The following is a 17,791-nucleotide window of genomic DNA, read 5'->3' on the forward strand; positions in this document are numbered from 1 at the left end:
ATTTGTATGGTGACATTTTTGCAGCGTTATTGGAACCAAATAAACCAGGATAGTTGCTTAATGAAAGATCAAAACAGCTCTTCAATAGATGCAACTTGAGATAGTATTTGCGCTTGTGATGGCCAAAGGCACCAAATACCAATCATATTTTTTGGTCTGTTGCATCTCTAAAAAAAAACAGTGATTATTTGGCGGCCAACATTAAGATTGCGAGCAACCGCTAGCAACTCCTTTTGTCCTTGGTGCTCAAAATTGCAAATTGAAAAAGGGAAATGGATACCAATGCATTTTTTTTAGTTGAGAACCACTTAACAGTTAGGTGAAATGCTCAGGGTATTAGGGAAAGGTCATTTTTAAGCAAGCATTGGTGGAGGTTATTATAAAAAAAGAGAAAATGAATGTTCCTCATAACCCTTTGGTTTTCTCTAAATATGAGTTTAATTGGAAAATTGATAATCTTTTGGTGGTAGGTGATTAGGTAACCATAGCTGTAAAAAAAAAAAGCCCTCTGGCGTGGCTTGACATTGATTTAATCTCACTGAAAAGGTTTATTTTTAATTAAGTACCAGAAATATCCCACAAGGACCATCATTTATATAAAGATTGAATTAAGATCACAAAAATTTAAAGACAAAGTATAAAGGAGTATTCAACAAAAAAGAATGAATTGCTGAGCTATAAATGAAAAAATTGTAAAATGTAGACCGTGCCGCAAAAGGATAGAGAAAAACCAAATATTTCTCGGTTGGAAGATCAAGGCATCGGAAAGGATATCTTATAGCGCCCAAATACAGGCAAATTGGTTCAATTGTATAGGCTTACATTCCAAAATGGGACACTCTTGATATTGGCTCAAAGGCAGAGGTTGGTGTTACCAGACAAAAAGTGAACCAGGACTTCAGAAAACGCTTCCATTTTGGTTACTAGAGAAACGTGGTAAAATAGATCTCAATCAGTCATATATAGTTACACTGCACCAATCATGAGCAGCAGACACTGATCGTATCTATGTAGCTGGCTAAAAAGCAAATCCACTAGTTAGTCTTTCTTATAGACCCGAAAGACTGAGGGCTTGTTGATTGGGGCCAATTACAAGATCTTGAAAGCCAAGTGTCTTTATCCCATGCTAGAACCAAGGATTGACACCACCATCAGATTGAGCTTTTGTGTAGGCTTAAACAGGTATTTTCAGTGGGGTCCTGTGGCATCCATTGCAATACACTTTGGGAAGCCTAACAATACAACACTAGGGGATTACAGAGATGCTGTTTCCCTTTCCTGTTACTTGGCATCCATGCCTTCACCCCTTCTTTATAGCCTGTCATGCCCCATTAAGCATGCACTTACACCATTCCATGCTCTGGGTATGGTTTTGAATTGCACTATTTTGAACGCAGACATACATTATCACCTCACCCGTCCTTACCCACCATGTTCCACGAAACAGCCCACACAATTGTTTAATTTCGCAACATCAACATTGTTCAGTTTCATTATTCATGAACAATTTCGGCAACTCCACATACATATGAGAAATAAGGATTATCGATGGATACACTAGCAGGCAGTCTGACCTGAAGCAACCTGTTGTTGCTCCAAGGAGAATCATTTCAAGCTATAAATCTATCCCCTCCATAAACATTATGATTCTCATTATTTGCCAAAAGCCAGACTTAAACATTAATGAACCCGAGGTGTGTATAAATAAATTACTAGCGGGGTTACACGACATTGCCAGTGTCCTGCTCGCGTGGGGTCTTATATGCCCTGGAGGATGATGCTCTTGTCCTCAAATCTGCAAGTCTTGCTTCAGTTTGCGCTGGCATATCATTTGCCCTGGAGAAAGTTGCTCTTGTCCGCTGGTCGGCAAGTCGTGTTGTGTTTCAGAAGCTCTTGATATTGATTTTCACATTGCATCAGATGGAGCTTTTCGAAGTGATGTTCGTTTTTTGTGTGGTACGTTTCAGTCACTCAATAGCTTCAGCACATTTGAGAAAAATCCAAGAAAGATTGATTGTGCTCTCTTCACGTGAATGAACTTTAAGTAAACTGTAACCATGGGTCACTGCTTATATGGTGAGGATAAGAGTAAGACGCTAAAACAGTGGCAAGTTTTAAACAAAATAACTTTATTAACTTTAGTTTTCTCCTTTGTTTTCTCTCAGGTTTAAAGGATACGTGTTTCTGAAGTTTCTGCCAGAACTTCTAAAAGAATCTTCTCTGTCTTGGTAAGTATTATGGTGAGTTTTCTTGTCATCTACTTTCCTTCTTTCTCTTCCTGTTTAATATATAGTCTATTTTCCCTGTGCATTCTTCTTTCTTTAAGGCACCTTTATATTATATGATGTATATCATGTCTGTATTCTTCCTTGTGATCGTTTTCCTCATCTCTTGCTTAACTGATAAATTATTTGTGTAGCCTTCAGGAAATATGACTATAATCTGTACAGAAGGAACATTATTTCCATTATTAGCTTTATAATATTACGGATGTGGAAGTTTCTTTTATGCTCGTTTTCACCAACTCAGTCTTTCTTTGTAAGCATTCAATACTTTCAAATATGTTCACCGTATTCTCGGTCTAACAGCTGCCAGTCACATATATTTATAACAGTGATTTCATTCTGGAACAACGCATTAATGGCAGCACTTATAAACATTACACTTCTGACGGGGCCGTACCTCCATCAGCGACGAATCCTATTGTGGGTGTCGGCCTCATGCGATTGGATTTCCTCAGGATCTGCCCTTCGCTCGTCGTCTGAGTTTCTACTTCCTTGTCGAGTTGTTGATTACGCTCAGATTGGTTCATAGGTGCTCAGCTGGTCCCCAGCTGACGGATCCCGTCTTCTCCAATGCCGGAAGTTAGACACACCCTCTCGGACGTCGTTCAGTGTGCAGGTCCGGATACGGACGATTTATACTCCTTTTCAAACACGGCACATCAACGATTGAACAGTTCCTCTATATATTTTAACAGCTTCTCGAGCGCAATGTTTTCTGCAACACAGCACATATCTTCTTGTCCATATATATCTAATACGCCCACTCGTAACTGACGTTTTCAGCCTCACTCTCCTCTGTCTCCTAGCAACAGAGAAAACATTGAGCAGATTAGAAAAAAGGTCCCTACAAGTCTAGACTTGTATGCGATTGGGAGAATATGCTGTCAATCATACAAGTACTGTCTTAATAGATTTAGCCTTTCCCACTGCAGTACAGCCTGGTATTGTCAGAGTCTGCTTTTAGAACAAGATTGTCACACCTTGCCATTTCCCATATTTGTAGTGGCATGATACATTTCTGATTCAATAAACATTTTCGAACTGTGTACAGTAGTAATACATTTCAAACTAATAACCAACACATCGAACATTTTGGTTCAGACCCTTTTCCAAATTTTGCCTCCTAGTACTTACTGTAATGAATCGGGGTGAGCATCAGTAAATGAGGGTGTCGAAGGAGTGAATTTTCTGCATCCAGACTACGATCTTGCCCAGACAAAAGAGCACTCCATGATACATTTAGTAGCAGTGGGTTCAACGGTGTGTATTTGTATACGCGCACACATGGTTAAGTTGCTGTTTCCATAGGAAGAGCACTTTTTGGGCGGCTTATAACTTCGCTCTCCCTGGACGGATCCTCACCAAACTTTGCAAAACAAGTATTTGGGTCACTCTGAATTCCTTTGCAAAGTTTGGTGAGGATTCGTCCAGGGGGGGGCAAAGTTATAGGGGGGGTCCCAAAACCTCCCCCCCCCCCTAGACCGAATGGGAAAAAATGTTTGCTTGCGTCTACAGCCCAAACCGCTGGATGGATTTTCACCAAATTTGGACCAGGAGCAGCGGCTTGGTCCCGAAAACGTGCTTTTGCAAATTTGGTGAAAATCCGTCCAGTAGTTTCTTCTAAAATGACCAAAAAGTAGGTAAAAAAAAAAAGAATTAGTGACATCTGTGTTCGGTCTGCGGACACACTTCCCTGTTCGCTCCGCGGACAGTGTCCTGATTGGCCAATCGACTTGCGTGATGTTCGCAGACATGCAACGTGTTCGCTGATTGGACGGCGTGAAGCGCGTCAGATTTTCGGTAGCGTCCGCCATCTTGGATTCGCGGTCGTCCATGGACAGCGCGGTGAAACTTTGTTCAAAATTTGTATTTAGTAGAGTGTTTTGGTGTGTAGGAGTGTTTGGGGAGGGTGGGAGTGTATGAGATAGGATGAAAGTTGTGTTTTTTGTGTTCGATTTGTCTGCGGACATCACGGGTGTTCTGAAATGTTCTAAATAAACTGAATGGGGGTGTTCTGAGGACTCAATATGTGTCCGTTTTGTTCGCAAGTAAACAAACTGTTCTAAGAACACTCGCAGTGTCCTGAAATGTTCGCAAATAAACAAGATGGTGGTGTTCTGAAGACGCTTCTAAGAACACGGCCATTTGGCCATGCACCGAAGACTGTATGCCCTGGCAACAACCACCGCAGCATATCACATTCATATTTGCTTATAACTTTGGGTGAAAAACAAATGTATAAAGAACAAAGGTATTAGATACTATGGATGTGATATGCTGCTATGGTTCTCCTTATTATTGTATACTTACTGTTTGGTCTAGTAACGGGAGTCCATGTTTTTCTTGTTCATTTCTGTGATAAGAAAATAGCATATTAGTATTTTGTAATGACTTATTACATTGTATAATCAATATACTTTTTTTTGGACTCATATTTAGTAGATTACAAATCAGAGTACTGTGCAATTTGCTCAGTTTCTGTATTTGTTGCTAAAATCATTGGGTCTGTGGGAGAAAAAAAATCCATGTTGGATTAAAAAAAAAAAAAAACTGTTATGCTACAGTTTATTTGTTTGTTTCCAGTGTTCACTTGTTTCTGGCTAATGCTTTATACTTTGGCTTGTATTTTTTTGGAGCAGTAACATATTTATTTGTTTTGATATTATAAAATTTTGGAGCAGTTTGATACCAATTGGCGTATTCTAATTGTATTTTCTGGTCTAATTTAGTGGTATTCATTTATCTGATTAGTTGTTGTAGAATCTTTGAGCAGTCAGATAGCTTTTGGAGTATTCTTACAGTTTATATTGTTTTAACACAAGTTTACTTAGGGTTTAAATACAGTTTAGTTATCAAATTTTGGTTTCAAGATCAAATAAGCGTTTGTAAGATTTACTCGTAATCTCTGCTTTAGAGTAATAGTACTATTACATTCAAACCATCCACATTTCTTTTTTATATATGCAGTGTAGTGCCCTGAATTGGTTGTGGCTCCTGCGTGGTAGATTATACCTATTGTTGTGAAGGTTTTCTTACCAAGTGATATTTGACCATGTGTGAATCCAGTCAACTTGCAGTTGTTTTTGGTACCATCTGCATGGTAACGTAGAAGCATTAGTATTATGTATTTACTATGTGTTTGTATTACTAACGTGGAGCGATTATCTGAATTGCAGGTAGAGCATAATCAACCATGGTTTGCATTTTGTACAAGTCGCTGAAATGGAATGGATTCACAATTTGGTATTGATATATATATGAGGCGTTCATTGGGGATTTCTTCTTGTGTCACATTGTTGCAGAGAGTGCATGTATGTTTCCACATGTATGAAATCTGAAAGATTTAATTTATAGGTATGTTTTGGTTTTCCAGTACTTGTAGTAAGTACATTAGAAATTCTTGCAGATCTTCCTGTGAATTTATAGTGAATTTCACCATTCCAGCACAGTAGTCCAATTGTTGTCTTATTCCAAAAACACTATAAGTGTTGTCAGGATTGTTTGCTGCATTTCTGTGAAGTACTAACATTTGCAAACACAATGGGTCTGTACTGTGTAAGTAAATGTTGTCAACAATTGGTGGTAATTGAATATTCATTACTATATTTGAGAATTTAAATGGTCCAGGTAGTTCTGTATCTAACTGCGTTTTTTGGAGTTGGTCTTCCTTCTTCAAAGAAGTACTTGGTTTACTTTCCCTAATTGATTCTTTTTTGCTTGTGGTACTTGATGAAGTATTAGTTTCTTTTGCTCTCTTTGGAGGATTTGCAGTGACATCCTGTGCATTTCTGTTTGATTTATTTTTCTTTCATAACGTTTTACTTTTTGTGGAAAAGAATGTGTTTAGGTGGGGGGTGTATAGTGAGCAAAGTCTATTGTATTCTAAAATGCAAGGAATATCAGCGTTTATTTTACTTGCATCAAAGTTGATTAGCAATAGACCGTCAAGTGTACGTAAGCGTGATAGTGCTACATAGCTCATGCCTTCTTTAAAGACTGTTAACAATATCTATCATTGCTTTGTCTAGGGTAAGACCTTGTGATTTATGAATCGTGACTGCGTATGCAAGAGTTAGAGAAAATTGTTCTCTACGTACATACATATCTTTGAAGAGAAGGAATCTAGCTGTTGACCGTCCTATCCTTTTTACTTCTGAAAGTTTGTCAAAGAGTATATTGACAAACTGAATTTTGTTGTCGCGTGGGTATGTTTGAAAGCCAACAACTGTACCCAGTGCTCCATTAACTAGTCCTTGGTCCACGTCAAGGTTGCGTTTAAGCATTACTCTGCAATTTAAGGATAATTTTAATATCTTTTCTAAGCCTGCTGTGTTTGAGATTGATTTTTCTAAACTATTTAGTCTTGTTGTGGCTTGGTCACACATGGGTAGTGTCATATCATGTACATCTAGTTTGTCTGTGGCGCTAATTTCCATAATTGGTTGCATTTCTTTACTTAGCATGATTTCATTGAATTTGGAACAGTTTGCAAGAGTTGGCATTAAGGCCATACAATTGACATTTTTGTGGGCTAATTGTTCCATAACATCTGTAGCACATGTATTATCGCCATAAAGTGCATTAATGTGCCGGGTTTTCAATATTGCTTCTGCTTCTTTAGAAAGTATACCAACTCTGATACTTTTTAAAATGTTGGCATAAGTGAGATCTGCAGATTGCCGCATGTTTTCTGTTAATTCTCTGTATTGGAAATGTTGCCAAAGGTTGACATTTCCAATGCTGCCAACAGTTTTACGGCAGAGTTTGTGCCTTAATGTTTTAAAAATAGGCTCACCTTTTACTGGTGTTAATTGAAGCAGATCTCCAAAAACAATAATGTGTTTTCCTGCAAAGAGCTCTTCATAGTCTGTTTTGAGTACTTCTTGTAATCTGAGGTGATTTAAAGCTAACATCAGGTTGGAGACCATGCTCACTTCATCTATTAGTAGCATTTTCATTTGTTTCAATACTCTGCGTAATTACATTGCAGCTTCTGCAGAAAGTATGTAATAGTCTAATTTGTTCTGGTATTCTACTGGTAATAGTAGTAATCGGTGTAATGTAACACCACCTATGTTGTAGGCAGCTAAACCTGTGGGGGCAGTGACAACAGATGACAGTTTGTTGTTTGTCAATTGTTGAAGGAACTTACTAATGATTTTGATTAGGAATGTTTTGCCAGAACCAGCTTCACCACTGACGTACAGTAGTATAGGTTTATAATTATGGCAGGAACATTCTTTATTTTCATGTTTTACACCATGTGCAATTTGTTTTGTTACTTCTTGAAAAATGCTACTTTGCTCATTGTTTAGTTTTGATTGTAGTATAATTAAGTCTTCCTTATCTTCATACTGACACATGGTGTTTTCTACTTCTGTCATAGCTAATTCTGCCTCATTTGTTATTAGTGGTTCTCCCAGTGGTTCTTGGCTTCCTGTTACAGAAGGTTGACTACTGTCAGGAGTGTCCTTATCTAGTTGGGCTTAGAGTTCTTCTTCGTGTTGCTGTTCATTGTGCAACATTGTTTTGTACTGTGCAAAGTTTACATCAGTTATAGTGCTTTCATTTGCTTTGAAAGCATCCTCATATGAGTCATGGTGATCAGTAATTGTTCTTCTTTTCTCCATGGTTTGAAGAGTTGTAGCAGGGACATGTAATATACTTCTTTATGTTGAGGAGTCTTTAATGACAATTTGATGCGATTAATTAAATTTGGTTTAGTGAGTTTAACTAAGCGGCCTTCAGTTTGTCACTCTATATTTAACTTTTTTTTCATCAGGTTTTATATTTTTGTATGTGTAGTTTTGGGCTATGTGTTATAGATACATGTTTTCCAAAGTATTACTTCTGTTTGGGTAGTATGTGTCCAATGAACAAGTTACTTTCTTACCTGGTAACGTTCTTTCGATGGGATGGTCCGACGACGTATTCCATATCTATGACATGTAATCACCATAGCTGTGCTGCTTCGGAAACTTTTTTCGGCGTCTGCGTCCTGCGTCGATGACGTCGATGCGCCGTCGTCGAGGACCTCCTCCAACGTCCGACGTCATCCGATGTGATAAGTAGGACGCACGACGCCCGTAGCCTCAGTTGTAGTTTTTTCCCCCAGAACGTGTGACATTAGTCAACTGCCAGTCAGACAAAGCCTTGCGGAACGTAAGCTGCAATCGCAAAAGAAATTCTGCAGCGGGGAAGGCAGGGCGGGAGCGATATGGAATACGTCGTCGGACCATCCCATCGAAAGAACGTTACCAGGTAAGAAAGTAACTTGTTCTTCGAGGGGATTGGGTCCTCCGGCGTATTCCATATCTATGACAGACTCCCAAAGCAGTACCAGAGCAAGGAGGAGGGAAAGAATTTAGAATCAAAATTTAGAATAGCCAATCAAATAGCAGAGCAAAGGACCGCCTTGCCAAAGGCCAGATCCTGTCCTCGGATGGAATCGAGGGAATAGTGACGTACAAATGTATGTACTGAAGCCCAGGTGGCTGCATCACAGATGTTGCGAATAGGAACACCCCTCTGCAGTGCAGTAGATGCAGCCACACCCCTGGTAGAATGGGCCCGCAAGCCAGCCGGTGGGTCCTTACCCGCCAAGCGGTAACACTCCGAGATGGCTAAAATAATCCAGCGAGACAAAGTCTGTTTCATCACAGCTTGCCCCAAACGCTTTCCAGCGTAACCAATAAAGAGTTGATCATCCACTCTGACCCGGGACATGCGTGAAACATAAAAGCTTAAAGCTCTCCTCGGATCAAGCCTATGGAGCCTCTCCTCTTCCTTACCAGGATGCGGAGGAGGATAGCATACCGGAAGAACAACCTTCTGGGCCAAATGAAATTCCGTCACTACCTTCGGAAGAAAGGAAGGACGAACTCTAAGGACAACCATGTCCTTGTGAAATACAGTGAAGGGTGGCTTAACTGAAAGTGCCTGTAACTCACTCACTCTGCAAGCGGAAGTAACCGCAACTAAAAACACAGTTTTCAGAGTTAACAGCCTCAAAGAGCAAGAATGTAAAGGCTCAAACGGAGCACCCATAAGAAACTTAAGAACAAGGTTTAAATCCCAACCGGGCACCAGGAAAGGTGACGGAGGGAACACATTAGTGAGCCCTTTCAGAAACTGTGAAATTAAAGGGATTTTAAAGTAAGAACACTCTTCATACGAGCGCTTAAAGATGGACAGCGCCGCCAGGTAACCTTTAATGGTACCCACTTGCAAGCCCCTGTGGGCCAAAGAAAGTAAAAAGGACAGAACCATGGGGATGTCACATGCAAAAGGATCCACATTCTGAACTCTGCACCAGTCGCAGAACTTACGCCAACGGCACAGAGACTTTGTTGCTGGCCTTCGGGCCGAAAGCAACACCTCCATCACGTCTTCAGGGAGGTCCCAATCGTTATACCTCAACCTTTCAGAAGCCAAGCGTGAAGGTTGAGGGATCTGACCTCTGGATGGAGAACCTGACCCCCCCCTCCCGTGAGAGCAGATCGTCTCGGTAGGGAAGACGACGTGGAGGGCAGATGGACAAGTCGAGAAGGTCCGGGTACCACGTCCTGCGAGCCCACGCCGGAGCAATGAGGATCATCCGGGAACCGAACTTCCGTAACCTTCGCAGCACTTGCGGGATGACGGGGACTGGAGGAAACGCGTACAGCAGCGGGAATGACCACTCCACCACAAACGCGTCTCCTAAGGCTCCTTTTGGATGAAATTCCCGCAAGCAAAACCTTTCGCACTTCCAGTTGACACTGGAGGCGAAGAGATCCACTTGAGGGGTCCCCCAAAGGGCAAAGATCTCCAGGAGAATCTCCTGAGCCAACTCCCACTTGTGAGAGATCGCGCTCTGCCTGCTCAGAGCGTCCGCCGTCACGTTTTCGTCTCCGGCCAGATGAACTGCCGAGATTGAAACTTCCTGCTGGATGGCCCAGAACTCGAGCTGCATCGCCTCCCTGCACAGAGGAAATGACCCTGCCCCCCCCCTTTTTGTTGAGGTAGTGCATGGCCACTGTGTTGTCCGTCAGGATCAGGACACTCTTTCCTCGCACAGTCGGCAGAAAAGCCTTCAGGGCTAGCCTGACGGCCCTCAGCTCCAACAGATTGATATGGAGTCTGGACTCCGACGGAGACCAACGACTGCTGACACTCAGCCCGTTGGCATTGAGCTCCCCATCCCGTGACGGATGCATCCGTCACGATCGTCACCTCCGGCCAGGGAAGCCAAAATGGAGCCCCCTTCATCAAGTTGCCTTCGACTGCCCACCACAGAAGGTCCCGGGCGACCGAGGGCGGCACCTGAACCGGGCCCGACATCCTGCCGGAGGACTGCGACCATTGCGTCATGAGTGCCCACTGCAAAGATCTCATCCGCAGGCGAGCCTCTGGCACCAGAAGAATGCAGGATGCCATGAGGCCGAGCAACCTCAAGAACTCGAACGCCGGGAGCGTCTTGGCATGCTGAAACTTGTGCACCATCTGCTAAATGTGAAGAGCCCTCACCTGGGGAGGAAAACACTGCCCCAGGGAAGTGTCGAGCACTGCTCCGATGTACTGGAGCCGCTGTGTTGGCGTCAAATGGGACTTCTTTAAATTGAGGGAGAAGCCCAGCCTGTGAAGGGAGTGGCAGGTGACGGACAGATGATCCAGGACTTGCTCGGGAGAGCTCCCCTGATCAACCAATCATCCAGGTAGGGGTAGACGTGAATCCCCCCTTGCCTGAGATGCGCTGCCACCACCACCATGAGCTTGGTGAAAACCCTTGGGGCGGAGGTCAATCCGAACGGCAGGACCCGAAACTGAAAGTGCAAGTCGCCAACCGCGAACCTCAGGTACTTCTTGTGCTTGGGATGGATCGGCACATGGAAGTAAGCATCCTTGAGGTCGAGTGACACCAACCAGTCCTGAAGGGCCTGGAGGACTTGAGAGTAAACATCTTGAACTTGTCCTTCCTGAGGAGTTTGTTCAAACCGTGCAAGTCCATGATGGGTCTCAATCCCCCGTCTTTCTTCGAAATCAAAAAATAAGGGGAATACCATCCCTTGTTCCTCTCCGCTACAGGCACCAGTTCTATGGCGCCTTTCTCCAGCAGGGCTTGAATTTCCTGCGCAAGGAGCGGATCCGGACTCTGCAAAGAGAGGTTCCCCGGTGGATTGTCGCGAGGCCTGTGCCGAAAGGGAAGACAGTAGCCGTGGGTTATGATCTCCAGAACCCACACATCTAAAGTAATGGCTTGCCACGCTACAAGATGCTGTGCCAGCCTTCCCCCAACCGGCGAACCATGGGACATGGCCTCATGACCGAGTGGGAGCGGCTGCGGCGTTACCTGAGGGCAAAGAGGCAACTGCCCGAACGGCCTTGGCACCACGGGTACCCTGTCGTCCACCTCTGGTACCCCTGCGTTGGCCTCTTTGACTGCCTGCTCCTCTCGCTTTACTGAAGGACGAGTAATAGCGAAAGGAACCACCCCTCCACTGCTGTCCCCTAGGACGAAAAGGCAGAGGTTGGCGAACTGCAGCGCCCAACGACTTCGCTGCAGCTTTTGAGGTCTGCAACCTCTCAAGGCTCTCGTCAGCCTTGCTGCCAAAAAGGTGTTCACCGTCAAAGGGCATGTTGAGGAGCCGGGACTGCACATCAGGAGCAAACCCTGACTTCCGCAACCACGCAAACCTGCGTATCACGGTGCTCGCCGCCATGGACCTACTGACGCATTCAGCTAAGTACAAGCCCGACTGAACGGACTCACACATGGCATCCTTACCATCCTGGACCATAGCAAGGAAACCCTCCCGTTCGTCCCCTTCAGGAATATGTTCAGCCGCTAACGCAACACAGTTCCACAGAGTGTGTGTGAAACGAGACAAGGCACAAATTGAGTTGGCCGCCTGAAGCGCCATACCACCAGAAGAAAACACTATCTTCGCCCAGCCATCAAAACGTTTGTCGTCCCTATCAGTAGGGATGGTAGGGTACGACGCCTGCTTTGCCGGGGCCGTGGCCGCCTGCACCACCAAAATCTCTGGAGTGGGGTGCTGGTCAAGTAGCAGGGGTCGCTACTGGCTGGACGGTATTTCCGCGACAAGGATCTGCCCAACGCCGGGAGACTCTCTGGAGCAGTCCAAGCCGTCGCCACCCTTCTCTGTAAAGCCATATGGAACGGCAGTACCGGGTCAGTTGGGGGACCAACATCAAGGATGTCCGTCAGATCATCCTGCACAAACTCCCCTGGGGGAGCAGTCCATCCCAAGTACTCAGAAACCCTAGCCATAAGGCGCCAGTAGGAGGAATCGGCATGAGAGCCAGGCTCAGGCCTACAAAACTCCACCTCCGGAGAGGTGTCCAGTCCACTGGCATCATGCAGTGACTGCCTCAAATCGTCAAACTGACTATGGCCCGAGACAATTTCATCTGGAACCTGACTAGGAACCAGGCCATCAGAATCCTCATCCGCCTCTGAAAAATATTCCAGGTGGCGAAAAGAAGGCACACGAGAGTGCTTGCTCTTAACCAGAGCCTTCCTAGGGGGTTCCCCCGTGCCACGGGGTACCTCCGACACGAAAGGCGTCGATGGCATCAAGCGAATCGGTGCCGACGTCGAGAGAACAGGCATCGGCGCCGAGAGGATCGGCGTCGACGAAATCGGTGTCGACGTCAGATGCAGCGCCGCCAGCATCAGCGGCGTCGACACAGCCCTCGAAGCCGGAGCCCCGAGCGTGTCCCTCGACGGCTTCCTCGGAGCCGGAGCCTCGAGAAAGCCTGTCGACGCCCTCGACGCCTCAGACGTCGATGTCTTCCTTGAAGACCTCACAGGTGCACACGGTCTCGAACGCGTCGAGGACCGGGACCTGGAACGGGTACGTCGAGAACGAGTCTCCTTGTCCGAACGGGACCTCTCCCCGTGACTCGTGCCGACCACTCTTGCGAGCGGTGTCTCTCGACCTCTCACGATAGACCCCACTCGGGGGCGCGGACAGCTTAGTACCCTGCGACTCAAGAATCGCCAGCATTTTCTTCCTGAGGGAAGCCCATTCCTCCGGCGTCGCATGGCTGGTGGGGAAAGCGACGTGCCGGGCAGAGTCCTCCGAAGAGGACCTGGAAGACGACCGGTGTCGGCGCTTCCGAGAATGCCTCGAAGAGGCTGAGGAGTGGCGAGACCGACTCCTAGAAGGAGACCCACGAGACTTCCGACGATGACGCAGAGAGTCACCCCTCGAATCATCCGTTGAAAGCCCCGCAGACTTCGCCTTCCGGGGCTTGGACACCCGACCCACCGACAACTTCTTCTTACGTTCGCGTAAGGCTTTGGACGTGAGCGACTGGCAGTCGATAGTCATCCGTGTCGTGGGCCTCCCCGAGGCACCAGAGGCAGGCGTCGTGCGAGTCCGTCACCGACATCTTGGTCCCACACTCCCCGCACTTCTTGAAACCCGGACACAGGGTCGAAGACGAAGTAGAAGACATCTTCACACAAAGGATTTTCACAAAACGAACAGGTTCGAACAACTGAGAAGAACAGAACTCCAAAGAGTCGAGGCGTTAACCGAGATTCACGAAGCAACACGTTCGCGGAAAAAACAGAACTGATGCTACGGGCGTCGTGCGTCCTAATTATCACATCGGATGACGTCGGACGGGGTCCTCGACGACGGCGCATAGTCGACGCAGGACGCAGACGCTGAAAAAAGTTTCCGAAGCAGCACAGCTGTGGTGATTACATGTCATAGATATGGAATACGTCGGAGGACCCAATCCCCTCGAAAAATTGTTTTTTAAAATGTCTTGGCTGTTGGGATCATGTTTGGCTATTGTTTCTATATCTTCATATGATTTTAGAACTCTTTCTAGATTTAGCTGGACCAAGACTTAGCCATACTATATTTTCAGATTTACCATACAATGCAGTACCAGTTAAACGATCAGCTGCTTCATATGATCCACATTCTCTATGGGTGAGCATTTCTATGCCCAAGCTGTATAATTTCTGAGATACTGTTTTATCTGATGACAGGTCATTCCAGAGGTCTTGGAGCTCTGTCTTTTCTGCTTTAGTTAAGTATGCTGTGACATATCGTGCAACTGCAGTAGAATTGTCTGCAATGTACTGCACATCTATGTTTGCATTCCATAAGTGGGCAATGATTGCATTATAATCATTGATATATTTTTCTTCTTCTTTTCTTTTTATGTAATATGTATTTTTAGGTGACTTATCTTTAACACCATGTCTAACTGAAGACATGAGGTTGTTCACTTGACCTGTATTTGTAACTGGTCTAGGGAAACCAAATCGCCATTTGGTGTAGTATTTCCCTTTGTTTTTGTATTTGCGACAACAATATTTTCCACATTTGTGTCTTTGAAATTGTAAAATTTCTGCATGAAGATCACTATTTGTGGGTTCTGATGGAATTTCACAAGTGACATATTTTTCAATAAACTGTAAAACAGTGGCATCACTGTCTTGACCAAATTTAGGAGCATCTTTAATCCATAAAAGCATGTGGATATGTGGTGCTCCTCTGGCTTGGCATTCTTTTCTCCAAAAGAAGTGTTGCACTTCTCCAAGGGGAGGAACAGTTTTATTACAAATAAAATGTAGCATAGCAATGAAGCGATGGTGAAAATATCTTGAAACATTAACAGGATCCAAAGAACAAAGTTCTCCAGGTGTTAGTATATCTATGTTTGTTTTGTTTTTATTTGATATGCGTAGGAAATCATGTAAATCTTCCCATGCATATTCTGCACAATTTAATGTAACAAACCAAGTGGGTGGGCCAAGTTTTCTGATCATACAAAGTAGATCTCCATGACGTAGAAACCAGTACCCCTTAGTACCACGCATATTTGCTAATAGATTTGTAATATTTGATTGTAAAACCTCATCCTTTTGTTGCACTTTTTCTAATAATTGTGTAGCTGTCATATTTTGAAAGTGTGATCCTGATTTTAATATGTATGCAACTCCGTAACAAAGTTGCTAGTTCACTTTCAAAGAGTAGGTGGAATATGTATTCCACATTTTGTCTAAATCTGGGATCTTCAGAATACATCCGTAATGAGCGGTATTCTGAAGCTGATATTTGAATAGGTCCATCATACCTTCCTCCTTTGCCAGTAGGAAAGAGTAGAGGAAAATCACGTGCGTCTATACTTTTTTCCCATATGCTGATTGGCGATCCTTTTGTTTGACACATTTGGTAAGTTTCCAGTACATCTTCTACGGTGTCATTACAGTGCAAAGGATGAATTGTATAATGGTCTAAAGTATTTGATATTGTAGCAGGATCTAGTAGCTCAAATTGACCAGCTTCTTGTGTTTCTTGAATTATTTCAGTTGTATATTTCAAGTTTTCTTCAATATTAATTTCTTTGTAATATTCATTATTCTCCTTAAGATATTGGAAGGCTTGTCTAACTTTATATAAATCTACCAGCTGTGCCATATTTTTTTGTCTTTTGTAGGTACTCCATTTACTAAGATAATTAAAGATTGCTGCATTGGACGTTGCACTCCTAGAGTATGCACATTTTCTTTTAGATCTAATGGTAAATAAACTACTTTTCCACGAATGCCTTTTACCAATTCAGAGGGAGGTAATTTTGCTGTTTTTGGTTGAAGGCGTATTATTGCTTGAAATGGGTGTACTGTTTGAATTATGATGCTCTCATATAAATTAAGTTGTTGTAGGGGTTTTGGTACTGGGTATAATTCCAAATTATTTGTGATAGCACGTGAAGGAGTTTGGTTGTTGTCAAGTTTTGTAGTGCAGTAACTGCAAAGTATTAAGGGCTCAGTTATTTCGTATTTGTTTTCTGCTACAAGGTAGAGAGCCAATTCAAACCATTTTGAATCTTCATTGTGTTCTATTCTGTATGATAGGTCTACAGTTTTTGTGTTACTTTTATAAAAAATTCTACGGCAACATACACATACATGGTTTGGTACTTCAGCTGATGTATTTTTCAATTTTAGTATTTCTTTTTTGTATGTGTTTAGCAAAAGGTTGCCATGTTTAGAATTGTTGCTTAATTGGTTTAAAGCTATTTCATTCTGTAAATGGCTTTCACTTCCAAAATATTTTTTCTGGATATAGTGAATTTCTTCAAGTAGGTCTTTTGCTGTACCATGTAGAAGGATGTTATTTAACTTTGCTAGTGCTAAAGCAGGACTTTCAGCATAGTAGAGTTTATAGACTAGATTTCTTATAGTTGAATGATGTGTTGATATCCTTTTGATATCATGGAAAGTGGTTTACAAGTAGGTTTTGTAATGCAGGCCAATGAATGTCCTTGTAGTCCTGTGTACTTGCGCACTGGACAGGTATCCATATTTTGCAGTAATTTAATTTTGATTTTGTCTTTGCTTTTTACATATTTATTGAGGAATTGGCGTAAAGATTTGAAACATTGTTTGGGAATGTTACACATTGATGTGCATGGCCATTTGTACACTAGACGTTCTGATTCAGTTGAATGGAGGGGTAATTCTAAGTTTTCAGGGCATATTTTTGTAAGGAGTACTTCTTGTTCCATTATGGTTTTATTCACTTCTTCATAACCTCGACCACTGCTATGTATGGCAATTGTATTTGTTTGCTTTTCTTCATTAAAATATGGTTCTGTGCTCGTAGTGTGATTCCAGTCACCTCCGCAGATACTTAAGAAGTTCTTTCTGTTGACATTTCGCTTATTGAGAAGTCTTTTTTGTAATTTAGTTATTAGTTTTGTTAGTGGTTTCATTTTGTTTAACAGTAAAATAAATAACTTTCTTTTCAGAAGAATTGCACTGTCCATCAACGCTTCTAAGATTAATTTCCTACGATAGGTTTTAAGAATTCAACCTGATTTCTCTCCTGTTTTTATAAGATTTTGAAGGACTTTGTGACGGTACATTTTGGCTAAAATACTTTTTCTTGGTATGCTTACTTTGCACTATATTACAATTTGAAGAAGTAGTTTTATCTGTAGTGATAGCTGATTTTCTGTTAATTGTTTTTTGGTTTGTTTTACATTTTGATAGAGGAGGCAAAGTTTTTGTACTTGAAACTTCTTGTGTCTCACTAAATGACTATTAGCTGTTTTGTTTCAACTTTTTTTACAAATTCTGCTAGAGATGGATGCTTATGTTGGACACTTATTTTCATTTGCTCTACTTTTGCGTTGCTTTCTACGGACTTGACTTTTGGTAGGCATTCTATAGGGTCTGTTGAAAAAAATAAAGAAGATATGGGTTGGGGTGTTCTGGAATGTATGTGTGCATGAGTGTTTGAGTAAGATGATAAAGATGTATGTAATGGTGTGTGATTGTGCATTAGGAACTACAACTAGTAGTGATAGGTATTCTTGAATTTATGTGTTACTAAACTGGGGTTCAGATGACAAAAAAAGTAAGCTAGTGGTGTGGAAAAGTACAAATAGTAAATCTAATGTATACAATTAAAACAGTTGTTTGTTCTATAATATGAAAATTGTAGCGGTTCAGTTGGGTAATTTGTGTG

General features: G+C 42.9%; 1 protein-coding gene across 4 annotated transcripts in view; it reads right to left on the reverse strand.

The window, feature by feature from the left end:
• Window positions 1-17,791, reverse strand: part of LIN7C (lin-7 homolog C, crumbs cell polarity complex component) — a 387,889-nt gene that overhangs the window by 202,542 nt on the left and 167,556 nt on the right. The window contains exon 1 of one of the 4 annotated variants that reach the window (XM_069623510.1): window positions 2,683-3,067. The exons of the other annotated variants lie outside the window; for them this stretch is intronic. Coding sequence (XP_069479611.1) covers window positions 2,683-2,812 — 130 coding nt within the window. The 5' untranslated portion in view covers window positions 2,813-3,067. Of the gene's footprint in view, window positions 1-2,682; window positions 3,068-17,791 lie in introns of those variants that run through there. 4 annotated transcript variants of the gene reach the window in all.

This window comes from Ambystoma mexicanum, chromosome 11 (genome assembly GCF_040938575.1).
Source record: "Ambystoma mexicanum isolate Mex_15411 chromosome 11, UKY_AmexF1_1, whole genome shotgun sequence".
Classification (NCBI taxonomy): Eukaryota; Metazoa; Chordata; class Amphibia; order Caudata; family Ambystomatidae; genus Ambystoma; species Ambystoma mexicanum.